Genomic DNA, 25,454 nt, shown 5'->3' on the forward strand with positions numbered 1-25,454 from the left:
ATCCTGCCGCCATGTTCAACTTAAAGTTTGACTTAAGTAAAGTCAGAGTGAACTTCAAGCTTATCAGTGACTTGGTGTTGTTAACTGGAGCAAGTTTATCCGTTTACTACTTATTAAACGCCATAATAAATGAATACCTAGACAAGAGCATCAAGAATAGTGAATCAGATAAGAAAGGCAAGGGAATATTGAAAAAGATTCAAACTGCTAATCCACATTTGAAGAATATATCACTAAACCAATATGAGAAAACCTTGTTGAGTTCCCTTGTAACACCCGACGAAATTTCCGTTTCTTTTGAAGATATTGGAGGGCTACAGGAAATTATTGACGAATTGAGAGAAGCAGTGATGTTGCCGTTGACTGATCCAGAGCTATTTGCAGTCCATCTGAACTTGATCAAGTCGCCTAAAGGTGTGCTCTTTTATGGCCCACCCGGATGTGGAAAGACCATGCTTGCTAAAGCAATTGCAAAAGAAAGTGGTGCATTCTTTTTATCAATTAGAATGTCAACTGTTATGGACAAGTGGTATGGAGAATCAAACAAGATTGTTGATGCCATCTTCTCATTGGCCAACAAGTTGCAACCATGCATCATTTTCATTGATGAAATAGATTCATTTTTAAGAGATAGGTCGTCAAGTGATCATGAAGTGAGCGCGTTGTTGAAGGCTGAGTTTATGACATTGTGGGATGGTTTGAAATCGAATGGACAGATTATGGTCTTGGGAGCAACAAATAGAAAAACCGACATCGATGAAGCGTTTTTAAGAAGAATGCCAAAGACATTTGCAATTGGTAAACCAGATGCTTCCCAAAGAAGGTCTATCTTGTCGAAGATATTGAAGGATGCAAAAGTGGATGAACAGGAGTTTGATTTGGAGCTGATTGTTGAAAGGACTAAAGGCTATAGTGGATCTGATTTAAGAGAATTGTGTCGAGAAGCGGCATTACTACCAGTCCGGGAATACATCAAGGAGAATTACAATTACAAGAGTGGGAAATTGAGTCGAGATGAAAACGATGATTTGCCTGTTAGAGCATTGAAGTCATCAGACTTTTATAGAATTCTTGCCACTCCAATCACAGGCACCGTACCAAGCTTAGCGCTTGATTAGAGAGCGGTCACCAATATATACATAGGTATACACATTTGCCTTAACTGTAATTGACACAACCCTGTTGTTGTTGTTTCGTACTTCGTGTCTGTACCAAAAATAGAAATACGCAGTGAGTGAGTGAGTGAGATCTGTTTTAAAGGTTGGAAAAAATTTTTTTTTTTTCCAAGAACTCTTCTGTCTTTTTTCTTTGCAATACAACTACAACTACAACTACAACTAATCATATCATATCAGAGTTTCCATAGGTATATATATATATCCATATAGGAGAAATATATATATATATATTTAGTTTGGGAGAGGAAAGGATTTCCATTTTGGACTGGCTCATTCTCTTTCTTTATATTCGCGTGTCGGCCTCTTCGAAGACCCTTGTATCAGAGTGGTACACGGGTTCAAAGCGAGGCCAAAATCAGAAATTTCAAACTAAAATGTCTATTCCTCATAGAGTATCACGTTATAGGAATGGGTTTATCATAGATTTAATCTTTTAAGAAACAGTTTGAGACATTTCTCTTTGACGTGAGACAGTGGTCGAGTTCCAAATGCCTTCTGTTTGTTAAGAGAACGGAGCAGACTCTATCCTTCCTCTATCACCAAGACCTGCTACTCCATTACACTCCGTGTCGAAGCCACAACCACTGTTGCAAGCTTCATATAGATCTTGAACTTTTGCAGCTGACGTAATTGGTAGCGTTTAATCTGGGTCATTTGATTTCCCCTGCGGTAGCAATACACTTCAAATCTTTTATCACCAACATTACTACTCAATTGACGTTGCTAGTCTTTACTGCAATGTTGAGATTATCAAGGATTAGTCCATTACAGGTCATCAGTGTCAAACGCACGCCACCAGTACTCTTGCAAACCTACAGGCACTATGCCACCGATATAGAGGATTTGAAAAAACAATCAGACTCAACGGAAACCGACAATTCAGTATCAGCGACAGGTGTCATTGACAAACGGAGCAACGAAGTATTGCTATATTATTCATTTGCCACATCTCGCAACTTCGTCAAGTCATACCTCTCGCGGCTTGCATTGTTTGCTCCACGCTACTCTGACGAGCAGGTCAAGAAAAGAGTGGAACAGCTTTCGTCTCCCTTGCCGCAAGGGTCGTTGTTGACAGAAGTTGTGGCCTTGGCAAGAGACTCGGGTGCATTTGTAAAGTATCAGTTCCCACAAGATGAAACCGCTAAGCAGTTTATTACTCAAATTAGAAACAATGTTGCCGTGAATGAAAAGGAACTGGAGAATGTTGTTTCTCGAGTGTTTGATTATATAACTGACAGAGCACCCAAAGTGTACAGCGTGAAAGGTGTTCCTTGGATAGAGGACTTGAAGAGGTTCCCAAGTCCTAAGTTGGCAGTAAAATTTGAGGGAGATCCGTTGACGGAGGAGGAGTTGTACGTTTTGTTTAGGAGATATGGGCTCATTGACGATATCAAAGCTGACCCAAACGAGTCAATAGTCCTTTTCCACAATATTCGAGCAGCAACATGCGCCAAGCATTGTATTACGGGGATGCTGTTGAATAATGGTAACACTACAATCCATATCCAATTTGCACCAATAAAGAGAAAGAACTATTTGGTTGATTTCATTTCCAACCATACCAAAATAGCAATTCCGATTCTTTTGGCACTTCTTGCAGGGTTTGCAGTGATGGTGTTTGATCCAATAAGAGAATGGTGTATTGAGTACAAGATTACGCATAGCAGACATTCGTTTGATTACTTTAAACAAAACAAGGCTTTCCAATTACTTTATATCCCATACAGGGCATTGGCGAATTTGGTATCAAGTAGTTATGATTACATCGATACTCAAATTCATGAAGTCGTTGGTGACAAAGATTGCGATACTCTGGATAGTCAGTCTATGGATGAGATTAAAAAAGAGAGTAACATGTTTTGGCAAGAGAGATTTGAAAAGTCAAAACAATTGAAATTGTGGATCTTGGAGAACTTGAACAGTTTTATCATTGTTAAAGGTCCTCAAGGGTCAGGTAAAGAAGAGTTTGTGTTGGATCATACCTTGGCTTCAGATGATCGATTAAATAGCAAGGTCTTGGTGATTGAGTGTGACAAATTGAGCAAAGCTAGATCAGAAAACACATTAATTGGGAGTACTGCTTCTCAATTGGGATACTTTCCTGTTTTTACATGGACGAATTCGATTTCACAATTTGTTGATTTGGGTGTACAAGGTTTAACGGGTCAGAAATCTGGATTTAGTGAAAGCAAAGAAACTCAGATTAAAAACATGTTTTCATTGGCTACCCAATCCATCAGGCATATATGTGAATCGGATTATCAGAAATATGCAAAGAGTGTTGACAGGAAGAACAAGCGGTTAAAGGATGAGGATAAGATTGAAATCTTAAGGCAAGAGGATTTCTTAGCACAGCATCCAGAGTCCAAGCCAATTATTGTGATCAACAAGTTCTCGAGAAGAGCAGATGTTCACCTGAATGATTTCATATACCCCTTGATTGCTGAATGGGCTTCGGGGTTAATTCAAAACAATATTGCTCATGTGATCTTTTTGACGGCTGATGTTGGTTCAGTACAGCATTTGAATGAAGCTTTACCTAATCAAGTGTTCAAGGATCTCTCCTTGAGTGATGCATCCATGATGAGCTCGAAACAGTATGTATGTGATGTGCTCAATGTTAAGGGTACTTCCACGTTAAGTGAATGTTTGGAGCCATTAGGTGGAAGGATGTTGGATTTGCAAGCATTTATACGTCGAGTTAAGTCCGGCGAGGACCCAAGCAATGCCGTGACGGAGATGATTACGCAGGCAGCTGAATTGATTACTACATTTTTTTTGAGTAGCCAGAAAATCGATAATGGGGACAACAACTGGAATTCTGCCCAAGTATGGTTAATCATGAAATTATTACTGAAGAAAGAAGTCATTTCTTATGACGATTTGATTAAACTGCCCTTGTTCAAATCATCTAAGCAAACAATGGACACATTATCAACGTTGGAGAAATTTGATTTGATTTCGTTGAAACGTGACAAGGGAGTGTTGAACAAGATAACCACCGGTAGGCCATTATTCAAAGCTGCTTTTAGCAATATAATTGGCGATTTAAGGATTTGGAAATTGTACGAAACTGACTATTTAACCAACTTGATCAATTTGGAAGTGGGTAAAATTAATAAATTGGAGTCGGAGTTGAGCGGAATCTACAAAATTGGAAACAGATTGGATGGTCGTATTGATTATTTGTCGAAAAAGATTGAAGCTTCAAATAAGAAGATTGTTGATTATGAAAAGGAGATTGCTGATATTGCCTCCTACAATGGTGACTCCAAGTCCCATTCGTTCTTGGGCATCTTCTAGGCAAAAAAATAAAGGAGAGATGAGAAGAGTAAAGCGGACGGAATAAAGAATTCGATCCTGCAAATACTTTGTAAATAAATTGTATAAAACATGTACGCCTTGCTTTATTTTAGCAATTCATCATTCATAATCTCGTACGTCATACGACGTCTAATCATCTTCATGTCATTTTGAGAATAATTAAACTTTTCACCTTGAGCCAAATATCGAGCGGCAATACAAGTGAAAACCCCACAATCAGATCCATTTTGTTGTTGTGGTGCTTCAATATACGGAATCAACTTGTATTGCACAGCATCGCAATTCAAGCGTTGTGCTTCATGATCCATATACATTTGTAAATTTTCAACGGCTTCGGGATTACCTGATTGACCAAAAGTCAATGAATCGTAATATGTAATTGTTTTTGCCACATTGTCAATCACAGCTAATGCCCAATGCGTGTTGCTGATGTTTATCGGTACAATGACTCTGTCCATTGTGAATAAATCGATTTTTTTCCTCTTTGCCCATCTTGCAACCCCGTTATACCCTCTTGATGCTAAAGTGGAATAGAAATGAGTTGTCCAGATAAATATTTTCTTAGGGTTTTGCTTCATAACCATATTGAGATAGAAATCAATAACGTTGTCATTGAGCCAGCGGCCATCTTTCAAAGTTTGTAAATCGGCAAATGTGAGATCGATATTGTATCGAGTGATGCAAATTGATCGAGAACCGGATTGCCATGCTTGGTTCACCTTGGTCAATTGGGAATCGGTCAAGGGCTCAATTTTTTTGACCTTAGATGCTAATCGTTTGGCTGTTATTACGTCTAGGGTTTTGGATTGGGCTATTTTGTAAGTTTCGGAAATGCGATCGGTGTTTTTGAAATTTGCAATTAGGTCATCTACTAATGAGTAGGAGGTGATTGACACGGGTTTTGGTGGGATGTAGAAGTTCAAAATCGATTGCTGGTATTCAGTTTTGGGTGGGTCGATGTTGAACAATTGGCGATGAGAGGAGTTTCGTTGTATAACAGTGGAAGCGGGTTGGGTCTTTCGCGGTGTTGAGGTTAACTGCCATTGTTGGCGATTGGAGAAATGTGTTTGCGATATTGACAAGTCTGTTCCGTATGGTGGTGGCTCATTCTGCAGTTTATTCTGCTCTCTTCCAGCCTTTAATCCTTTTAGTGCAAGATTTCTTAAAGCCTGGCTGGCATCGTAGTAATTGTTCTTGTTCTTGTTCTTGTGATTGTTCTTGTTCTTGTTGCTGATGCTGCTGCTGCTGTTATGAGGTGATGAAGTCTTGGTACTGTTACCAACATGATCACCAAAACTGTTTTCTAAAATGCTGTTGTTTTGGTATGGTCGTTGCTGGTTGATGAGATGATAATCATTCGTGATGGGGTGCGACGCAATCTTTTCTCCAAGTATTTCAATATCCGAATCATTGTCAACATCCAGCTGCTCTTTTTCATCCACAAAGGCTCTTTCGCTCTCTGCTTCCTGTGATTCTTCTATACGGAAAAGGGGATGTATGAAATAAGCTAGAATGAAGGATGTAATTTGACGAAACATCTTGTTGATAGAATGCCAATATCGTTTTCCAGAACCAACGATGCCATCTGAAGATCCTTCCTTTTCTAGATTTCTGCAATTGGTGAAATTGTACGATAGGTCCTCGTCTTGTATGTATATTCGTTCATAATGAAATACAGGGTTACCTAGCATCTCGGCTGTAGTAGCGGTGATTGGTGTTCAATTGCTTTAGCTTCTGCAAAAATGTTCTGGGCCATTTGTTTTTTTTGTTGTTCGCATCTGAAGCATAAGCTGGGAAGCCGCGCTAGAGATGATAAAGAATTGAATGGGTGGAGGGAGGGAGGGGTAAACACAGCTATTAGAAGGGTCGTAATTCAAGAAGCTTGTCACCTGACCCAAGCCATGCTTCAAGTATACTGACTCTCAGAAGAGTAAAGTCGCTGCTTTCATGTGCTGCGTTATTTGATGTGCAAAAAAGTGCAAATATTTGTTTCTTGAAATTTGCAGCAATTTTCCGTTCAAGAACTACAGCTATTTTGTTCATCTCAAGTGTAATAGAGAGATACATTTACGAGGATATAACGATTAACTTCTTTACTTTATTTCAACAGGTAAATATTCTTCTTGACCTCGGATGGAGAAATGATTGTTCCGGGTGAAACAACATAAGAACTATTTGAGCAAGCTGAAGGGGGGGGGGGTAGCCGAACAAATTGAACAGGCGCGGCAACAAGAGGATAAAGACGCCGCTGAAGCTAATATAGTGGAAGCCAGAACTGACGACGTTAATAGATTGGATGCTAGGGCTAATGATGCCACTGAAATAAATGTTAGAGCAAACAACGCCAATTGATTGAACTCTTGATTGGATGATGATCACAGGGAAAAATTGGAGCTGCCGAACCCTTAGTGAAACAAACGTTGATCACAGGCTAGCCTGGCTAGAACGTATGACCACGGACATTCAGGCAAGTGGCACTGAAACCTAGGACTCAATCATCATGATCCCGAGCCGAGGACTCTTTCAAAGTCAATAGATAGCTATACATCCAAAATGTCTCAATTGCCTAAAACAACAGCGGTTGCAAACAACAATTTGACTGAACGTCTCTTCGAAGCGGATATTCGGGGTGATATTAGCACTTGACAGGCATGCTGTTGCACCCCGTATGCCCAAACCGAAACACGGCATCAATTTTCCGTTGTTGACAACACTTCTACTACCAACCAGTCCGATGATGTATTTGAATGTGTTGCAAGAGCCTCAATTTCATCCCCTGCTAAGCTCCATCTCACCAATAGTGGTGAGATTTTGATTCAATCCCTCTTGGTGGAATGGGAGTGGAAAATACGAGTAGCGATACTGGAGAAAACATTTTTTTTTCCTAGGGGCAGATAAATCCTCCTGCTCCTTATCAATTCAGTTGTTGATTTTGCAATACGATATAACGTATATCCCACGTGGTATGATAATTATTATTACAATTAATAATTGCACAAAATTGTTATTTGCATATTACACAAAATAGATTAAAGAATATTCTTTTGCTACACATGTACACGACCTTTTTCTCTGTCTTAGTTGTGTTGTGTTGTGTTGTGTTGCAAAAGACTGTCTGGGGACAGCGGTAATTTGACCACACTACTTTTCTAAAGTAGTGTTGTTCATAGAACGAGAGCTCAATGAAGAAGTTCCGTTCTGCATTGCAACAGTTGAGACTTTGTTACAGAAAACTTAACAGAAGAATCTGGATTCCTTGATGCTTCTAAGGGACAGTGATAAAATGTGTGTGTGTGTGTGCGTGTGTGTGTGTGCGTGTGTGTGTGTGTGTGCGTGGAGGGCGGAGGTGTAAGGGTGTGGTATGGAACTAGACAGACAAGAACTTACAAAGACGAAAAGACTAGAGAAAGCCTTTGGTAACAATAGCCTACCCTTTGTCTTTTCTGTTTTCTACAATGTTAGTTTGTCTTTACAAGACGTGATCGTTCAACTACACCAAGAAAGCCAGTCCAACATGTGGTGAGATTGGTTTGTCAGCAGACTGAAGGGTGTATTTTGGAGGTCACAAGTAGCACATACGTTATATGGATGCAAAACAGCACTTGCATCGAACGCCTGGGTGTTTCATGGCCATGTTGAGTGGGTTTAATTATTCAGCTACACAAAGGTTGGTTTTTGTGCAATTGTGCAATATCTAGAACGATGCAACAAAAGTTTGTGAGGAAGTTAACTATTATTATCTATGTAAAAGAGTTTAAAGGTTAAAGCTACAACCTACGTATATTGCATTTGAAAACTATGTTGCATCGAGGAAACTGATTTGAAATATTATCTAAACCTTTCGGTGTCCTTTGCACTCCAAACTGCCTAATAATTGCTAATAATAGTTAACAATTACCGGTATTACAAAAGCAAATCGAAATTAAATACAATAATTGTGTTTATTACAGCTAAATAGGCGCCTCCTATTGTTGTTGTTGTTGTTGTTGTTATTGTTGTTGTTTGTTGGATGGTATGAATTTATTAGTTGTTGATTAATTAACAAGGTGGTCCACGTTCTCGCCAAAATACAAGAGACTTTTCCGACGCATTCAAATTAAGAGCGGCTTTTTTTTTAATTATAGACTTGGAACTCCATATGCAGTTAATTGTTCAGCATATGAACATATTTGCGTATTCTAAACACAGCTGTTCTCAACACAGCCAGTTGGTGCTTTGAGAGAGTAGCTTTAAGGAGAATAGCCGAGGAAGCAATACAGGGGAAAAGCTTGTATTTGTCTGTGGAAGTCATGGTAAACGCAAGCTAATATATCTATAAAAATAAACAAACATTGCACAAAAGAAGGAGAGGAAAAAAAAACATAGTTGAAAACAAAAAAAATACAAAGAGACAAAGACAGCTCCAACCTAAACTTGTTAAATTACTTTCAATTCAATTCAAATCCAAAAAGTAGCTTATACACTCCGTTTAAGCTTTACATTACGCAGAAGGGATCTTCTATTTTCAACACAGACAGAGTTTTTCACTACTATTGCTGCCTCTTTGACTCAATTTACTTTTCAAAAGCTCATTTTGTTGATCGACAAGGCTTTTTCCTTCCAAATTTATTTTAGAATAACCAATCTACCCCCCCTTCTCTAGTACTCCCATTCAAAGCGGAATAAAAGGCTACTTTCTATTATGGCATCTAGTCAAAACCAATCCCAACCCAAATCGAAAGAGCCTTCTTCTTCTTCAGCAGCAGCAGCAACAGCAGCAGCAACAGCAGCAGCAACAACATCAACCACCGAACCCAGAATGCTATTTGGCACCAAGTTGGAAACGGAAACATATGCACCATGGAAAGATTTTTACATCAAGTACAACCACTTGAAGAAATTGCTTAAAGAAGGTGTCATTTTGAAAAACAATTGGACCGATAAAGATGAACAAAACTTTGTTAGTGCGTTGGATGAAAACTTGGAAAAGGTGTTCACTTTTCAACACAACAAGTTTGATGAATTGAACGATGAATTGAATATCTTGCAAGAGCAAACTGAGGTTGCAGATACTTTTGATGTTGACGCCTTTTCTAAAAAATTGGATCATTTGTTGAATGAAGCCCAGAACTTGGAACATTTCCAACGTTTGAACTATACTGGATTTATCAAAATTGTCAAGAAACATGATCGTTTACATGCTAATTATTCAGTTAAACCTTTGTTAAATGTTCGTTTGAAGAAATTGCCCTTTCATTCAGAAGATTACTCTCCATTGTTATACAAAATTGGTACATTGTTTCAATTCTTGAGAGAAAATTACGAAGTTGATCAATCCTTGTCGAAATTGTCATCATTTAATGATGGGGCATTGAGTGGAGAGTTTCAATCTTTTAAATTTTGGGTTCATCCTGACAATTTAATGGAAGTCAAGACAACTATCTTGAGACATTTGCCAGTATTGATTTACAATTCCAAGAAGGATGATGATGATGATGAAGACGATGACGATGACGACGATGATGACGATGCTGATGGAGTACACGGCAAGGACAACAAAATCACCCAAACTGATCAAACTATCAACTGTTTGTACTTTGACAATGAGCATTTTGATCTTTACAATCACAAGTTGACCAAGCTCAACAACTCCTCAACTTTGAGAATTAGATGGATCGGTAAATTGTCAGACAAACCGAAAATCACAATGGAGAGAAAGGAGTTTGATGTTAATTCCAATTTCCATGTTGATGACAAGATTGAATTGAGACAAAAGTACATTAATCAATTTGTTCTTAGTCATGAAGTTCCCAAGAAATTCGTCAAGATTAATGATGAAGCTACAGTAAAGAGACTATTGAAATTTATTGAGGAGAACAACTTGCAACCAATTTTAAGAACTACTTACAAGAGAACTGCTTTCCAAATTCCCGGGGATGACAAGATTAGAATCATTATTGACTCCAACTTGACTTTTATTAGAGAGGATTCTTTTGATCCGATCTTGCCCATTAGAGATCCTCACCAATGGCATAGGTTAGATTTGGATAATCCGAAACACAACCAACAATTTTTACGTAAAGGTGAATTCAACAAGTTTCCATTTTCAACCATGGAGATCAAAATTAAGAAGTCATCAGTCAAGAATTTCAAAAAATTACAATGGATCAACGAATTGATCAATAGTAGTTATTTGGTTAAGGAGATTCCCAATTTCTCCAAATTTATTCATGGTGTTGCTTCATTGTATTTGGAAGACGATAAATTGGATAACATTCCTATGTGGTTTAATGAGTTGGAAGGAGATATCAATGACGATTTACCCAAGATTCTTCCACAACATCGTAATGATAGCAGTGGAACAACCTCTTCAGCAGCAGCAGCAGCAGCAGCAGCAAAGGGCAACAATGACAATGGAATTGCTCACTTGAGCAACGATGATAATTTGTCCAAGTTCAAGTCAATGCTTTTGAAAAACAATGCCTCCAACTTCCAACCCAGATCGGCATCTTTTTCAGGAAGTTTGTTATACACCGAAGATGGTGGTTCTAAACAAGGCGAGCACAAGGGAGTGACTGTGACTGGAGCAACATCGGAAGGTCATGATACCAAGATTACCCCAGTTGATGAGGAAGATGAGGAAGATGAGGGCAATCTTTCGCCAACTGGAAAACCACAGAGACTTCAACAACAAGAACAACAACAACAACAGCCCAGTTCTGCAAATTTCACTACTGACGATCAATCATCTGACTTTGATGATGAAGAAGATGAAGACGATACCAGTGCAGCTTCCAGAGCCAGTCGTCTCACGAAATTGATCAAGTTCCCCCAACAATTTTCTAAATTGATTGATGTCGATTCAGAGGACGAAGAAGTTGTGTTACCAGCGGGAGTCATCAAGCCAGATCAATGGATTAAAAATATGGGTCCCATCAAAATTGAACCCAAAGTGTGGTTGGCCAACGAACGTACTTTCAATCGTTGGTTACACGTAACTACATTGTTGATGTCGGTTACATTTATCATTTACTCGTCTACAATTAGATCCAATTTCCATGAATTGAGTACCTATTTGGCGTACTTTTACTTTGGATTGACATTGTTTAGTTGTCTTTGGGGATACTACATTTTCACAGTCAGAAGAAATATCATTTTGGAAAGAAGTGACAAGCATTTGGATAATTCAATTGGACCATTGATTATTGCCTTTGGGTTAATCATTGCCCTTATTATTAACTTTGTGTTTGGGTGGAAGAGTCTAGAATTGGAGTATGAGAATAATGAATTTTATGCAAACAACCCAATGCATAAGAAGATTCACCAGTTCGTTGTTGAAATGGTTAGCTGAGTGATGGGGAATGGCCTGATGGAGGCTGGAAGTCCTCCCATTCCGTCCTTCCTTTTGAGTTTCAATTTATTTTGTTTTGCTTTGCTTTGTTTTGTATAGTAGTAATATGATTTTGAATAAAGTTTTTAAAAAGCAATGGGAAAGAACAAAAAGAAGAAAGGCGTTTTGTAGAGAAAGTTGGTTTATTAGTTGGCTCGAGCAGGGGCTGGTTGGTTGGTTGGGTGGGTGGTTGTTCGCATGGTGATAGTTGTATTCAGTGGTCCTGTATATTGACAGAAAAATTTAACTTTGTACAGCGTGGTGCCAAAATGCGTTGAACAAATTTCTTTTCGTCAGTACCAGCACATCAAGGGGCCAGCCAGAATACCTATTCAATATTACTTCCGCTCCTCTCCAGATGTCATTGAACGTATCATTGTACACAGTGTCAGCATTGCTAATACTAGACAACGAAGGTAACAGATTATATGCTAAATACTATACTCCTCCAACATCAGACAATGATATTCACAACAACAACAACAACAACAACAACAGTAGTAATCTCAAAACAGCCAAGCCTTCCACCTCAGCCAAATCCACCAGTCAATTGAAGTTTGAGAAATCGTTATTTTCCAAAATCAACAAGGTCCATCAAGACATTCTCTTGTATGACAACAATTTGATTGTATACAAACAAATCAACGATACATCAATCATACTCGTGGCTCCAATAAATGAAAATGAATGTCTCATGTACTCAACATTGACCAATCTAGTTGAATCCATAACCATTTTGTTGAATAACACCGTTGATAAAGCTACAATTGTCGAGAATTACGATTTGGTAGTGTTGGCCATTGATGAGACTATTGATGATGGTGGGATTATTTTGGAGTATGACCCAGCCACTATTGTGTCTAGAGTTACCAATGCGCCGGTGAGTTCGGGTGCTGCCGGTGTCGATTTGAAGAACATTGACTTGAGCGAGAAGGGATTGTTTAATGCTTTGAGTTTTGCTGGTAAGAAGTTGGCTGAGAGAGTACAACAAGGGTTGTAGGGGATAAACGTAAGTGCCGTATGTTTAGTTTTCTTAGGTAGATTAATTAACGAGATGTGAGTGATAGCTATGTAAAGGTGTATCTTGAATCCTGTATCTGCCATCTGTCGAATCTGTTGTCGTAGACTGAAGGAAAAAAAGAAAAATAAAAATATCGGCCGTCAGCAGCAGTAAACACTGTGGAAACAGGCCACCCTATTCACTACATCGAAGTCAAAGCATCACACTCGTAAGCTCCCTCACATCATGGAAGACTCATTCTACTTCTCACTACTACGAATTTCAATAGCCCAAATACTCAAAACTCAAGGATTTGACAAATGTAAACCGTCAACACTAAACATTCTCACATCATTATATATTGACTACTTAAACAAGCTTACATCAGAGTCAATTGCGTGCAGTTCAATAAGGACAAGAACAAATACACCAGAAGTCCAGGATGTCATGCAAGCTATGCTTGACTTGGGATTGGTAAAGGCTACTCAAAGTAATAAGATCCATGATGCTTATTTTGATGAACTGGAGTACAACACCAAATCAGTGAACCTGTTTCATAATTGGGTCATGAGCTACTATGGAGATCAGATTAGGAATATAGCTAGGAGGAAGAAGCAAAAGGATATTGAAGAGGAGAAGGTAGCTAACGTTGCACAACAACTGGATAATCAACAACAGAGCATTTACCAGCAATTTGTGCTGGCTAATAACCTCTCTAGTTCAAAAAAACAACGTAACAACAAAGGTGACGATGAAGAAGTTGGTGATGGCGATATTGCCAAATCTTCCTTACTGAATGCTCATAGATTAAAGTGGTTGAATCACCTATTTGAAAAAGAGTTGAAACTCGGCCACAAGTTCAAATATCTTTATGCTACTGAGTTCATAGCTAATGAGTTTGAGGAGGATTTACTTCGAAATCAAGCAGAAGTGAGACGCGGCTCAACTGACCAAACGCTAGATGCGACTAATGACAATGATTTGGATTTGGATTTGGATTTGCAGTCGAAAATCAAACGTATACGAAATAATGAATGGAACAATTTTATGGTCAAGCCAATTACTAAGGGAGACAATCACAGACGGGAGGATGGCGTAAGTAACGCTGGTGGAATAGGTGCTGTGGGTTCAGCTGACGATGACGTCAATGAGTTGGTTAAAAAAGAGGCGGATTTGGAAAAGTATCTACCTTACAAAATCAAGTATCCTGAGGTGCTAGTTAGTGATGATGTCGAAGTTGCTGAAGTTGCCGAAGATGATGAAGGTGATCTGGCAGATGTTGATATGACGGACCCTACGATCACAACACATCAGCCAGCCGAGATATAGTAATAAGAGTGGTTGAAAAGTACGAGATCTATATAAGTTTCTACCAACTATTCATATAGATGGGTCTCTTTTTTTTTAAAAAAAAAACATTCACCTATAAACAAAGGTTTAGCCTCTTCGATTTCAATGCATGCCTCTTTTCAACTTTAATGAATCTCGTTTCTTTTCACTCAACGAAACATAGTTGGTATTGAAGTTGCTATTGAACCTAGCCTCGTCCGTAGCTGTATCATCTAACATCAGCAGTTGCAGCAGTTGCAGCAGAAACAGCAGTGATCTTTGTTGCTGATACTGCTGATACTGCTGCTGTTGTTGGTGTTGGTGTTGTTGCTGCAGCATTGAATACTGTTGTGAACAAGGTTGAGATGACCATTGCTGCGGCAGCGGTTGTGAAAATGGATGGCTGTTTGGTTCAAATGGTGAATCCAAAGTAAACCCAGCTGGATTTGCATTGGCATTGAAGCTTGATCTTCCATTCAAGCTGTTGAGAGCTTGCGCATTGGCCGATTCAGTGTTTAAGTGGTATGGCACTGAGGGAGGGCCACCGCCACCTCCAGCGCCACCATACGTGCTCCCAGAAGTGCTCGATCTGCTTCTTTGCAAAAATGGCGGCGGTGGTGGAACTGGTGGAAGATTGAATGGTGCTGAAGTGGGGGTCATATGTGGATAATCTTGTTGAGCATGTGCAGATGATGGCGGTGGGGGGTAGTATGCAGTTTGTGGTTGAATATTGCCACCGGCAGATAATGGCTGCTGAGGGAAATAGTTTGATTGAGGATGTGGTTGAATACCAGCAGAGTGTGGTGGTGTACTATTTGTGCTGCTGCCTTCTCCTCCTCCATAATTGAATATATTGGCTTGTATAGGCACACAATCCAATGAATCGGTACTAGCATTGCTATTCCTTGGACGAAGACTGTGTATATTACCCACATGAAGCCAATTGTTGGAGTTGTTTCTGGTTAATGACTGTTTGCGAAGATTCAACAGTGACGAACGCGATCTAATTGACGCGTTACTTGGCTGGTTTTGTGATTGGCCCTGGCCCTGGCCCTGAGCCTGGGCTTGTTGCAGCAGTTGCTGCGCGTTGTAATGCATCAAGTTCATTTCATTCAAAGACAAATTTGATATTGACGTGTTTTTCATTCCATTTGACATTGGGAATTGTGGTCTTTTAAGCGATGCATTGCTGTAGCTGGATGTATTGGTATTATTCGTTGTACCGTTATTGTTGCCCAATGTCTCTGGCTCGTCGATATCAGTCAATATATCATCAGATTCAGCACATTGAGAGTTTTGGTAGAAAGAAGCTTGACTTTGCTGTTGTGGTTGTGGTTGTGGTTGTGGATGTGATTGTGGCTGTGGATTGTGTTGACTATTGTATGAATTTTGATGATGTAAAGGTGGTGGATTGAATGGATACTCGCCAGGTGCTTGTATTGGCGTTTTCAAAGTCTGGTCTATTGGTGTGTATGGTTGTGAGTTCAATCCTGATGGAGTAGATATCGATGAAGATTGATGGAAATCCATCTTGTTCAATTTCAAATGCAAGTTTAAGTTTTTCATCGGAATGCTTTGTTTAAAACGTTATGATGCAGTAAAAAAGGTCTATGGTAAAAATATTGGAGTGGGAAAAGTCTTGTCGATGCTTCAATGCAGTAGTGTGAAGGTATGTGATGATACAAGGTGGTTTCAACTATTTCGGAAAGCTATCTTCAATGATGTAAGGCTCAGGCAACAAAACAAAAAAAATAAAAAAAATCTGAATCGTAGTTGATGATTTCTCTTTTCTTGCGTTGACAGTGTGACAGGGTGGCGATTCTCTTCGCTAGTCCTTGTAGCAGCAGTGGCTATATTTGCTCCTGAAGATAAGTCGGTGGCTATGAATTATGGAAAAAAAAAAAATTGGGACGCGTTATTATATGTAGGGGAGTGGATTTTTGTTCCTGGAGAAAAGAAAAAAAAAAAAAAAAAAGAGAAATAATTCCCAAATTTAAGCGCCAGAATTATCTGAAAAGTGAAAAGTGGCTTTTTTTTTCTCGTTCTGTGTTGAATCTAGTGATGCTCTCGTGGCTGTAGATAATGATTCTGATGAACGAATATACCGCTTTGGAGTCTGGTTGAAGAAATGGAAATGAAAAGGAACAAATCGAAGATGAAACAAAAATTAGAATAGGCAAAGTGGGGGAAATTGAAAAGGGTTTTTGTTTTTTTTTGTTGAGCAAAGAAAACATACAGAAAACCACTCATACGTGAGTAATTACCTAATCATACACAAAGCTGAATATAGTGTCGAACTAATTTCCAACTATATTTTATTACCGTTGTCCTATCACACCCAACTTGGTTTGGACAAACCCCGAGTTCAGGTCTTTTCAATTGACGATTCTTTACAAGGCTCCACTCGAAAACCAAGTAATTTGTACATGAGCATCGAGTCATGCATGACAAATACGCTTAAAATGCATCTTGCATGCATGAATCTTACACTGTGTGTGTTGCATGTTTTTTTGGTAGGATGTTGCGGAAGTCAAAGTTTGTGACATAAAACATTTTTTTTGCAGAATATCCTTTGTCCTCTTTTTTTTTTTTTTTTTCTTTTTCTTTTGAAACTTATTTTATTGTCCTTCACTACAAATCAGTTCTTAATTGAAAGGGGGTTAAACAAGCACAGACTAAACACTCACAGACAGGAACGCATTGTAATAGTTGTCAGGAGCAATAAATTATTATCTTGTCACTGGCTGCTGAACCTGGCCCATGAATGAAATTATTTTCACATGAAAGTTGTTCGTTTACATGCAGCTGCAGCTACCCATCAGCTTGAAGTGGCTCTTATTTCAATAATAGCTCAAATACCCAGTTTTCTTTGAATCAGGTGGTTTTATTTAGTAGGCGTGGTGCTATACGTAGCTTGTGTAAACAAAACGGCACTCCAATACATCATCTAACTTGACCGTGTTAAATTTTAAATCATTGAAAAGTTTAAAAAAAAAAAAAAATATGGTTTAAAGATGAAAAAGCATATTTTGTCAACGATAAATCTGTCTCAATGCGGTTAATTTCAACTGCTCATGTAAGAGTTGTTGCAGAACTAGAAAGCCATTATACCAAAACTGTAATCTTTGCAAATTAGTACGCATGAGCCAAAAGTCACTAGCTGATCATTTTAATCATCCATTGCCTTGTTCTTCAGATCTGCACTACACTCACAAAATGTAACACGGTTAAAGATTTCAAATTTAACAGGCTTTTAGATTATCTTTTGTTGTGGTGGACTAAAAGTGCAAGAAATTAATTTAACCCAATTAGGAAAACCTGACGCGCATACAATTTCTATACCATTTCGCAGCCTACCATCTTTAATACTCCATAAGTATTCCTAATTGGGTTAAATTAAGGGCCAGATTAGCTCCACACATTGCAAGTGCTTTCTACTAGATTCCTGAACTTTGCAGAGAGCAAGGTGATGGAATTCCGGTTTTTGAAATCCGTAGGACATAAGAAAACAAATTGACAACGTTTCGTGCTGCATACCATAGCTTGGTAATATATCCAATGTAGGTACTGTCATGTACGTTGCAGTTGTGAGTTCTAAATACTAGAACAACCCTGCAAAAGAATCCCTTCAACCTGAGTTACTAAGCACAAGGGTTTCATCGAAGCCGCAAACAGATTCAAATATCTAATGGTAGAGAAAAGAAACAAACCTTTCTGACAAAAGTTTCACCTTGGACTCAACTCTGAAAGAGGACAACTACAATACTCGTCAAACATAGATGCGTAGCGACCTTCTTCATCCAAAATTCTTTCAGTTTCATAAACACTTTCATGATAGCTTCATTTCCCATCCATTGTCATGTCCAAATCGGGCAATTTTGCCGCGCAATAGAAAGAAAATGAAAAAATAAAAAAAATACAATTCATCGCGAATATAGCATGAACCAGTACATGTGCTAATCTACAAAACACTTCTCATACCCGTTTCATTACAGAAAGGTAGCAGCAACAAAAGTTGGGATTCCAGTTGTATACAGGTGTCTAGATGCTCTTCAGAGGGGATATATAGCGACGACATTTTCGGCCAAGTTTTTGCAATTTTAGAGATCCTGATCAGACTCATTTTTGGCGGCAAATTGATTCTTCGCTCTACTCCAACCCCAATTCTGTCTGCATTTTGCAACTACAACTGTGCCTCCCTTAACCTACATCCATGCTTCGCAGGCAATTACAGCGACAACTCATCGACAAAAACTTCAATAGATTGTCGCCCTTTCGATTTATTCACTCAAACATACGCGTATGTCGTCAATCGCAACAACACGTAACCGATTCTCCCACAAGCATGACTGCAAAGATGCACGTGGAGATTGATGATGCTTTGGAGAAACTTACTTTGAAAGACACAACTTTAGACAAACCGTTGCTTCTCGACGAAACAAGCAAAGATGATGCACGAGTATTGCCTAAACGTGGATATGACAATGATTTATTCCGGATTGAGAAACATTCAAAGTTCACTCATTCACAAATCCGTGACTTTGAAGCCAACTTAAATGCTAAAGAAGAGGAGGCTTATGCACAAGCCATAATTAAACAGGTTCAACAAGCAGATACCCTGACAACAACAATAACAAAATCCAAGACGAAAAAAGTAAAGAAAGCCACAACTAAACTGACAAAGTCCACGAAAAGTGGAGCAAAACCATCACCAGTACCGTCCCGTTCGTCTTCTCTAACATCGCCTTCTCAAACAACCTCAGAGGATCAAGAAATATTTGCAAAAAACGAGAGTTTGCGTAATCTTTATGACAATTGGAATTTGCCCTATTCGGAAAACTTGCCAATAGTAAGTCCATTGCCAAATGAAACACCCCTTGATTTTCATGCAACACACAATGGAGACTCTTTGCCAACGAAAAAGGGTTCACAAAGATTATCTACTACGAAACTATTGATCAAAAACTGGTGTGTGTTGCGTGAGTATTATAGAGTTTGGTCTGGGTCATTGCGCACTCCAGCCACAAAAGCAATGGAACAAGGGACTAGACACCACGCCATATTGGAAGAAGAAACCCACCCTCGAATTGATATTACCGACATGTTGGATTTTGTAGCAGAGAAGGCTCAATCTTTGCAAAGGGAGTTGAAAACGAGACTTGTGGTAGCGACGAATGTGGCAGGAGACCAAGATGTTTTTGTTCAGAACGACGCCACAGTTGAAGAAATAAAACGAGTGTCTCTTTTGGTGGATGAGATGTTGACAATAAGTGAGGAGGACAAGGTAGCTAATAATTGGGCTCACAACGTAGTCGCCCGATTATTTGCAATCTTGGCAAACTCAGAAGCTAGAGAAATTCCAATCCATTCATTTATCGACATGAATAGATCCAAGATTATCGAGCCGAAAGATGGTGTTGAGGCATTGGAAAATTCCGTCCCCATTTCGTCGATTGTTGATTTGTTCAAATTTGGCAACCACAAGGACCCCACTGACTTTTCATTTTTCACAGAGTTACGAAACATGTTGCATTTTGAATACGAAAAGGATCACTTGGGGAAACCAATTATTGATTTGACAAGTTTCATACCAGAAACTCAGAAGATTCTTTCCGAGTATAGCACTGACAAATTGTCACTTGTAGTGTCGGATGTTAAAACCCGGAGCGGTAACACTTTACCTTACCAACAATCAGTACTTGATGGTGCCAAAGACCAAACAATGTTTTATCGCAAGTTTTTTGAAATACTAACACACGATTCCGAGTTTACGTATCGTGGTATGATAAAAAACGCAGCAACACGTTCTTGTGATGTGGACAAACCATTGAGTCCAATATTGGTGTTGCAAATGTTGAGATTGAATCCTAATTTATTTTACACCGATTTTGTCAAATTGAGTAATGGTGAACCAATTGACTTTGCGCCGTATGATGAGGATATCAAGTTGAACAAATTGAATCGGTCACTTGCTGAGTTGGAAATTGTGGGGTATCCAAAGTCAATGGATGATGATGCAACTGTGAAACAGAATCCACAAATTGAGTTCCAATTTGATTTGTTGTTTCAAAATGCCCAAGAATTTTCATCCAACACACCATCAAATGAATCATATTTGAAAGAACTAGACAGGATCGACGTTACTTCTACAGCGAGTGGAAATATCACACTGGCCGTATTGCAACACTCATTCCCATACTCTCATTACATGAAGCCACTTTTGAAAACATGGAAAACTCCACCGACGTTAAGATACGTGATTGCAAGATCAGCACAACTATTCAGCTTGTTCCAAAACTTTGTCGATGACTCAACAACTGTGGAATACCATAATGCCATCAGTCATGAAGTATTTGAGATCCGTCATTACAAGCACCTGCAAAAACAGTTGGACCAAGCTTTAAGAGATGCGTGTGATTTCTGGTTGGGAAGAACTTTACCCAAGTTTGCAGACTCTTTAAGCAAATGCAATACATGTGAATTTAGAACAAAATGTATCATGGGAAGAGGTGAAGCTGATGATTTGATGAATAAGCGGAAAATGGTTGGTCCCCAATTGAGAGAGCTTCTAGGCCAACATGTGCTGTGAGTGCATGTAATGTTGCTAAGAGGTGGGGGGAGGAAGGGCGATAAAGTATGCCAAAGTAGTGTTTATGTAAGACACCTTCAAAAAGATCAATCCATTTGGACAAAATAAAATTGCGTATACATTGATCTCTCTGTTAAAATGCCTCTCTTAAAGTTTCAATTTATGGGATTCGTTTACCGAGTACACCTGAGAAATAAAGGCATGCAACCGGAGATAAAGTCCCAAAAGAGATGAGAATGGAGGAGGGGAGGAGAGAGAGGGAGAGAAAGATAAGGATAGTGGGGTTGCGATGGTAGTTTGATATGACGTATATTTCAAATATACACGTTGTAGAAGGTTGTTTTGCTGAGATGAGTGTTGTTGCTGCTGCTCCTGGAGAGAAGAAAGGATGTTTGATGTGTTGGTGAAGAATTTTCACAGAAAATAGACTTGTGCGAAAGAGCGAAAAGCATCGAGAAAATGTTTGGCCATTATGCACGACTCATAGATCATTCGAGTTAGCTTTGAAATGATTGACAATAATGATACTGGTATTATTATAGAGCGCTATAGAGGTCTATACTCTTGTTGTCGCGAGTAAGTTTCATGGCAATGTGCAAATCTTGACTGGACATGGAAATTGATTTAACGGCAGGAAACAAACGAGTTGGTGTCAATGGAGTACAAATATTGAAGTTAATTTGATGCTTGTTTTACGTTCGAATGAGTGAGGAGGTGCATGAAATAGTCACAGTCATAGTTTAACAGTAGACGTTGATGAGTGGGTGGAAGAGGGTGATGGTGTGCTTTATGATTATTGTAGTTTCCGTTATTTTGCCCCACCCCCACACACACAAAAATGAAAAGACGAGAAAGAAAAAAAAACTCCGAGATTTTCAATAGGTTTGTGTAACTTATGCCTACAGTATAATAAATAAAAAATTTTGCATCGGACGTAATCGGCAAACAAAGAGACTTTACAAGATACTCGACAGTCAAGAAGTTGTTAACAAAATAAGGTTATTTGTTGGTGACAAAGTATTATTTGCTTCCAGCATGTCATTTATTATAGACATTTGCTTCCAGATTGCTATAAGAGAGTTCGTAGCTGGTACTTGGTAGATCCCTGGCTGTCACACATGTACCGATATATGAGAGACACAAGGATGGGAAAGTTTATCAATTTAGTCAAAAGTTTTAGCACTTACCATGCGGGTTGGTTTCAAAATACCATATGTTTAGACAAAAGTGAAGGTGCCGGTGTAACAAGGGCTATTTGAAGTACAGAAGTATCCTTATTCCAAAACTCCGAGAACCTCCTTCCCCCAAATTGTATCACCCACTACCAATGCTTGCGCCGTTGTAGATGATCATCACTTTTGTAGTCAATACTTTTTTTTTGTTTTATTTTTTTGTTTTCATTTGCCGGTTATTGGGAGAGTAGTGTCGGACACAATTTTCTCTCATCAAACTATGTCGTCAATGACGTAAATAAGAAGTTACAAATTTTGTCTCCTTCTTTCACAAGAAATGTCGAAAATCCGGGGAAAATATATATACATAAAAAACTAAAAAGAAACAAGTACTGCGACATTTTATTTCGCGCACTCCGATTGGTCCAACTACATTTCGACTTGAAAACATACAAACTGCAACAGCTCCTAAACATAACAAATCAATTCTTTTCTCAAGCAATATCCAAGCAACACGGCCACGGTAGTTACACTCTTGATACAATGTTTCTCCTACACTCTTTCGAAAAGCCTCATATTACACACTTTTTGGTGGAAAATGAAAATTTAAGCTTTGAGAAATGTCGTCAAATAAAAAAAAAAGTCAAAGAAAAAATTAAAAAAAAAAAAAAAAATAAAAAAAATAAAAAGCATGATCCATGGTTTAAGAATTTCACGACTCTTGATTTTTCAACCACAATAATACAAACGGACTTATGGGTACTTACACGTAACGTATAGAGAAAGTGGTGTTGTTTTTAATAGAGACAACGATTCAAGGGTAAAAACAGTGACACCAAATTACACGAAGATCAATCTATCCGGGGGGGAGGGGAATCTTATTAGCAGCAGGTGATTTCGTAGATCAGAATTGATGAAATTGGAATTCTGTTAAAAGAAGGGGTCGTGTGTACTGGTCTTGAAAATAAAATTGAAGCAACTTTGTGTAACACTGAGAGTTAACAACGTAATTTTATTGGTTAATGATAGTACAACAGATAATGATGAAAGATTGGGAATTAGGGCTTTGCTTTAGCATAAAAGAGTCAAGCTTAGATACGCTAGTGTACTAACACATCAAGACCGGCAGAAGTAGGAATAGTTCTCCTAAGACAGAATCCTAATCTGAGTGTGTGTGTTGTGGGTGGATGTGATTTTTCTGTTTGTGACTACTGTAGTAGTTTCCTCGGTTCAATTCAAATTTGAATAAAAACAAAAAAAAATAAAAAACAAATTGATTTCGGCATTATATATCTCTGCAACAGGGTGCATAGTGTGCGGTTATTAATACCGAAGGATACACACACACACAAATTAAGGACAAAATGTCTCTCTATCTGTGTCTGTGTGTCTCTGCTGAATGCAGACACAAATAAAAATATAAAAAAAGCACACGCAGACACACATTTTCCATTTCAACTTGCGACATTTAATATTTCTTTTGTCTTTTGTCTTTTGTCTTTTGTCTCTCTTTGTTCAAAAACTTTTCTTCTTCTTCTTCTTCTTCTTGATTCAATTTAAATACATTGCCAAATTCTCTTTAATTTCCCAAAATAAAAAAATTTCATATATTTTTTCCCAATTTCTACTTCTTTTCTTATATTCAAGGTTTACTTTGTTGTTGTTGTTTTTTTCTTTTTCAAACATTTCTTACTCTATATAACAATCTATTCATTGACAATGTCTTCCTCATTAAGAACTTTCCAACGTTCATCAAAATTGGCTCAAACTGCCGTCAGACAATCAGTTAGAAGTTATGCATCTGCTGAACCTACTTTGAAGCAAAGATTGGATGAGTTGATTCCCGAAAAGGCTGAAGAAGTTAAACAATTGAAGAAGGAATACGGTAAAACCGTTATTGGTGAAGTTCTTTTGGAACAAGCCTATGGTGGTATGAGAGGTATCAAGGGTTTGGTTTGGGAAGGTTCGGTTTTGGACCCAATTGAAGGTATCCGTTTTAGAGGTAGAACTATCCCAGACATTCAAAAGGAATTGCCAAAGGCTCCAGGTGGAAGTGAGCCTTTGCCAGAAGCTTTGTTTTGGTTGTTGTTGACTGGTGAAGTTCCAACTGAGGCCCAAACCAAGGCTTTTTCAGAAGAGTTGGCTGCTAGATCAGACTTGCCAAAACACGTTGAAGACTTGATTGACAGATCTCCAGCTCACTTGCACCCAATGGCCCAATTCTCCATTGCTGTTACTGCTTTGGAATCGGAATCTGAATTTGCTAAAGCTTACGCCAAGGGTGTCAACAAGAAGGATTACTGGAAATACACTTATGAAGACTCCATCTCATTGTTGGCTAAATTGCCAGTTATTGCTGCCAAGATTTACAGAAATGTCTTTAAGGATGGTAAATTGCCAGCCCAAATTGATGGTAAATTGGATTACGGTGCCAATTTTGCTCATTTGTTGGGTTACGAAAACCCAGAATTTTTGGAATTGATGAGATTGTACTTGTCTATCCACTCTGATCACGAAGGTGGTAACGTTTCTGCCCACACTACCCACTTGGTTGGTTCAGCTTTGTCCTCACCAATGTTGTCTTTGGCTGCTGGTTTGAATGGTTTGGCTGGTCCATTGCATGGAAGAGCCAACCAAGAAGTTTTGGAATGGTTGTTCAAGATGAAGGAGGAATTGAAGGGTGACTACTCCAAGGAAAATATTGAGAAATACTTGTGGGAAACCTTGAATGCTGGTAGAGTTGTTCCTGGTTATGGTCACGCTGTCTTGAGAAAGACTGATCCAAGATACACTGCTCAAAGAGAATTTGCTTTGAAACACATGCCAGACTATGAATTGTTCAAGTTGGTTTCAAACATTTACGAAGTTGCTCCAGGTGTATTGACCAAGCAAGGTAAGACCAAGAACCCATGGCCAAATGTCGATTCCCACTCTGGTGTCTTGTTGCAATACTATGGATTGACTGAAGAATCCTTCTACACTGTCTTGTTTGGTGTTGCTAGAGCATTTGGTGTATTGCCACAATTGATTTTGGACAGAGGTGTTGGTATGCCAATTGAACGCCCTAAGTCATTCTCAACTGAGAAGTACATTGAATTGGTTAAGAATATCAAATCAAACAACTAAATCAGAGACAACTAACAGAAGGGAGAGAGAAGGGAGAGGGAAGGAGAGAGAAGGGAGAAGGAAGGAGAGAGAAGGAGAGAGAAGGAGAGAGAAGGGGGGGCACTAGAATCGTAGAAAATAAAAGGTTTGTATATAAAATCCCTCCCTGCAAAGCTTTTACAAAGGCAATGAATGTATTTTTTATTTTAACAAATGGTGATGTGAATAGAGTATCAAGTAGATTTGTTGAGTAACTCTCTCTGTCTTCTCTTTGGCGTTGCTTTGTTTCCATGTGTAACTCTAGGCAAAGTCAAAAAACAAATTTCAATGGGTGTCGCCATTTTCTGCGTAGGATTATTTGCAACAGAAAATTTTCAAAACCAAACTC

The 25,454-nt window shown here is 38.7% G+C and overlaps 9 protein-coding genes across 9 annotated transcripts; 7 read left to right on the plus strand and 2 right to left on the minus strand. All coding sequences in view use genetic code 12, as the record gives it.

Moving 5' to 3' along the window:
- Positions 1 to 11: 11 nt before the first annotated feature.
- KGF57_005224 (uncharacterized protein) lies at positions 12 to 1,118 on the plus strand (the record flags this gene model as incomplete). Its single annotated transcript, XM_051754818.1, has 1 exon — positions 12 to 1,118. The coding sequence occupies one exon, from the start codon at positions 12 to 14 to the stop codon at positions 1,116 to 1,118; it is 1,107 nt and encodes a 368-aa protein (XP_051606336.1).
- Positions 1,119 to 1,916: 798 nt separating this feature from the next.
- Positions 1,917 to 4,481, plus strand: KGF57_005225 (uncharacterized protein; the record flags this gene model as incomplete). The annotated part of the gene is made up of 1 exon (XM_051754819.1): positions 1,917 to 4,481. The coding sequence occupies one exon, from the start codon at positions 1,917 to 1,919 to the stop codon at positions 4,479 to 4,481; it is 2,565 nt and encodes an 854-aa protein (XP_051606337.1).
- A 104-nt stretch (positions 4,482 to 4,585) lies between these two features.
- Positions 4,586 to 6,193, minus strand: ULP2 (SUMO protease; the record flags this gene model as incomplete). Its single annotated transcript, XM_051754820.1, has 1 exon — positions 4,586 to 6,193. One exon carries the CDS (start codon positions 6,191 to 6,193, stop codon positions 4,586 to 4,588), a length of 1,608 nt encoding a protein of 535 aa, XP_051606338.1.
- Positions 6,194 to 9,183: 2,990 nt separating this feature from the next.
- On the plus strand, positions 9,184 to 11,832 carry VTC3 (vacuolar transporter chaperone; the record flags this gene model as incomplete). The annotated part of the gene is made up of 1 exon (XM_051754821.1): positions 9,184 to 11,832. The coding sequence occupies one exon, from the start codon at positions 9,184 to 9,186 to the stop codon at positions 11,830 to 11,832; it is 2,649 nt and encodes an 882-aa protein (XP_051606339.1).
- A 397-nt stretch (positions 11,833 to 12,229) lies between these two features.
- Positions 12,230 to 12,871, plus strand: KGF57_005228 (coatomer subunit zeta; the record flags this gene model as incomplete). Its single annotated transcript, XM_051754823.1, has 1 exon — positions 12,230 to 12,871. One exon carries the CDS (start codon positions 12,230 to 12,232, stop codon positions 12,869 to 12,871), a length of 642 nt encoding a protein of 213 aa, XP_051606340.1.
- A 246-nt stretch (positions 12,872 to 13,117) lies between these two features.
- KGF57_005229 (uncharacterized protein) lies at positions 13,118 to 14,200 on the plus strand (the record flags this gene model as incomplete). The annotated part of the gene is made up of 1 exon (XM_051754824.1): positions 13,118 to 14,200. One exon carries the CDS (start codon positions 13,118 to 13,120, stop codon positions 14,198 to 14,200), a length of 1,083 nt encoding a protein of 360 aa, XP_051606341.1.
- A 123-nt stretch (positions 14,201 to 14,323) lies between these two features.
- KGF57_005230 (uncharacterized protein) lies at positions 14,324 to 15,766 on the minus strand (the record flags this gene model as incomplete). Its single annotated transcript, XM_051754825.1, has 1 exon — positions 14,324 to 15,766. The coding sequence occupies one exon, from the start codon at positions 15,764 to 15,766 to the stop codon at positions 14,324 to 14,326; it is 1,443 nt and encodes a 480-aa protein (XP_051606342.1).
- A 2,779-nt stretch (positions 15,767 to 18,545) lies between these two features.
- Positions 18,546 to 20,789, plus strand: DEM1 (Dem1p; the record flags this gene model as incomplete). The annotated part of the gene is made up of 1 exon (XM_051754826.1): positions 18,546 to 20,789. The coding sequence occupies one exon, from the start codon at positions 18,546 to 18,548 to the stop codon at positions 20,787 to 20,789; it is 2,244 nt and encodes a 747-aa protein (XP_051606343.1).
- A 2,891-nt stretch (positions 20,790 to 23,680) lies between these two features.
- Positions 23,681 to 25,087, plus strand: CIT1 (citrate (Si)-synthase; the record flags this gene model as incomplete). The annotated part of the gene is made up of 1 exon (XM_051754827.1): positions 23,681 to 25,087. The coding sequence occupies one exon, from the start codon at positions 23,681 to 23,683 to the stop codon at positions 25,085 to 25,087; it is 1,407 nt and encodes a 468-aa protein (XP_051606344.1).
- Between the last annotated feature and the right edge of the window lie 367 nt (positions 25,088 to 25,454).

The sequence above is a fragment of the Candida theae genome (assembly GCF_024610275.1).
Source record: "Candida theae strain CBS 12239 chromosome Unknown scaffold22, whole genome shotgun sequence".
In the NCBI taxonomy this organism is placed as follows: Eukaryota; Fungi; Ascomycota; class Pichiomycetes; order Serinales; family Debaryomycetaceae; genus Lodderomyces; species Lodderomyces theae.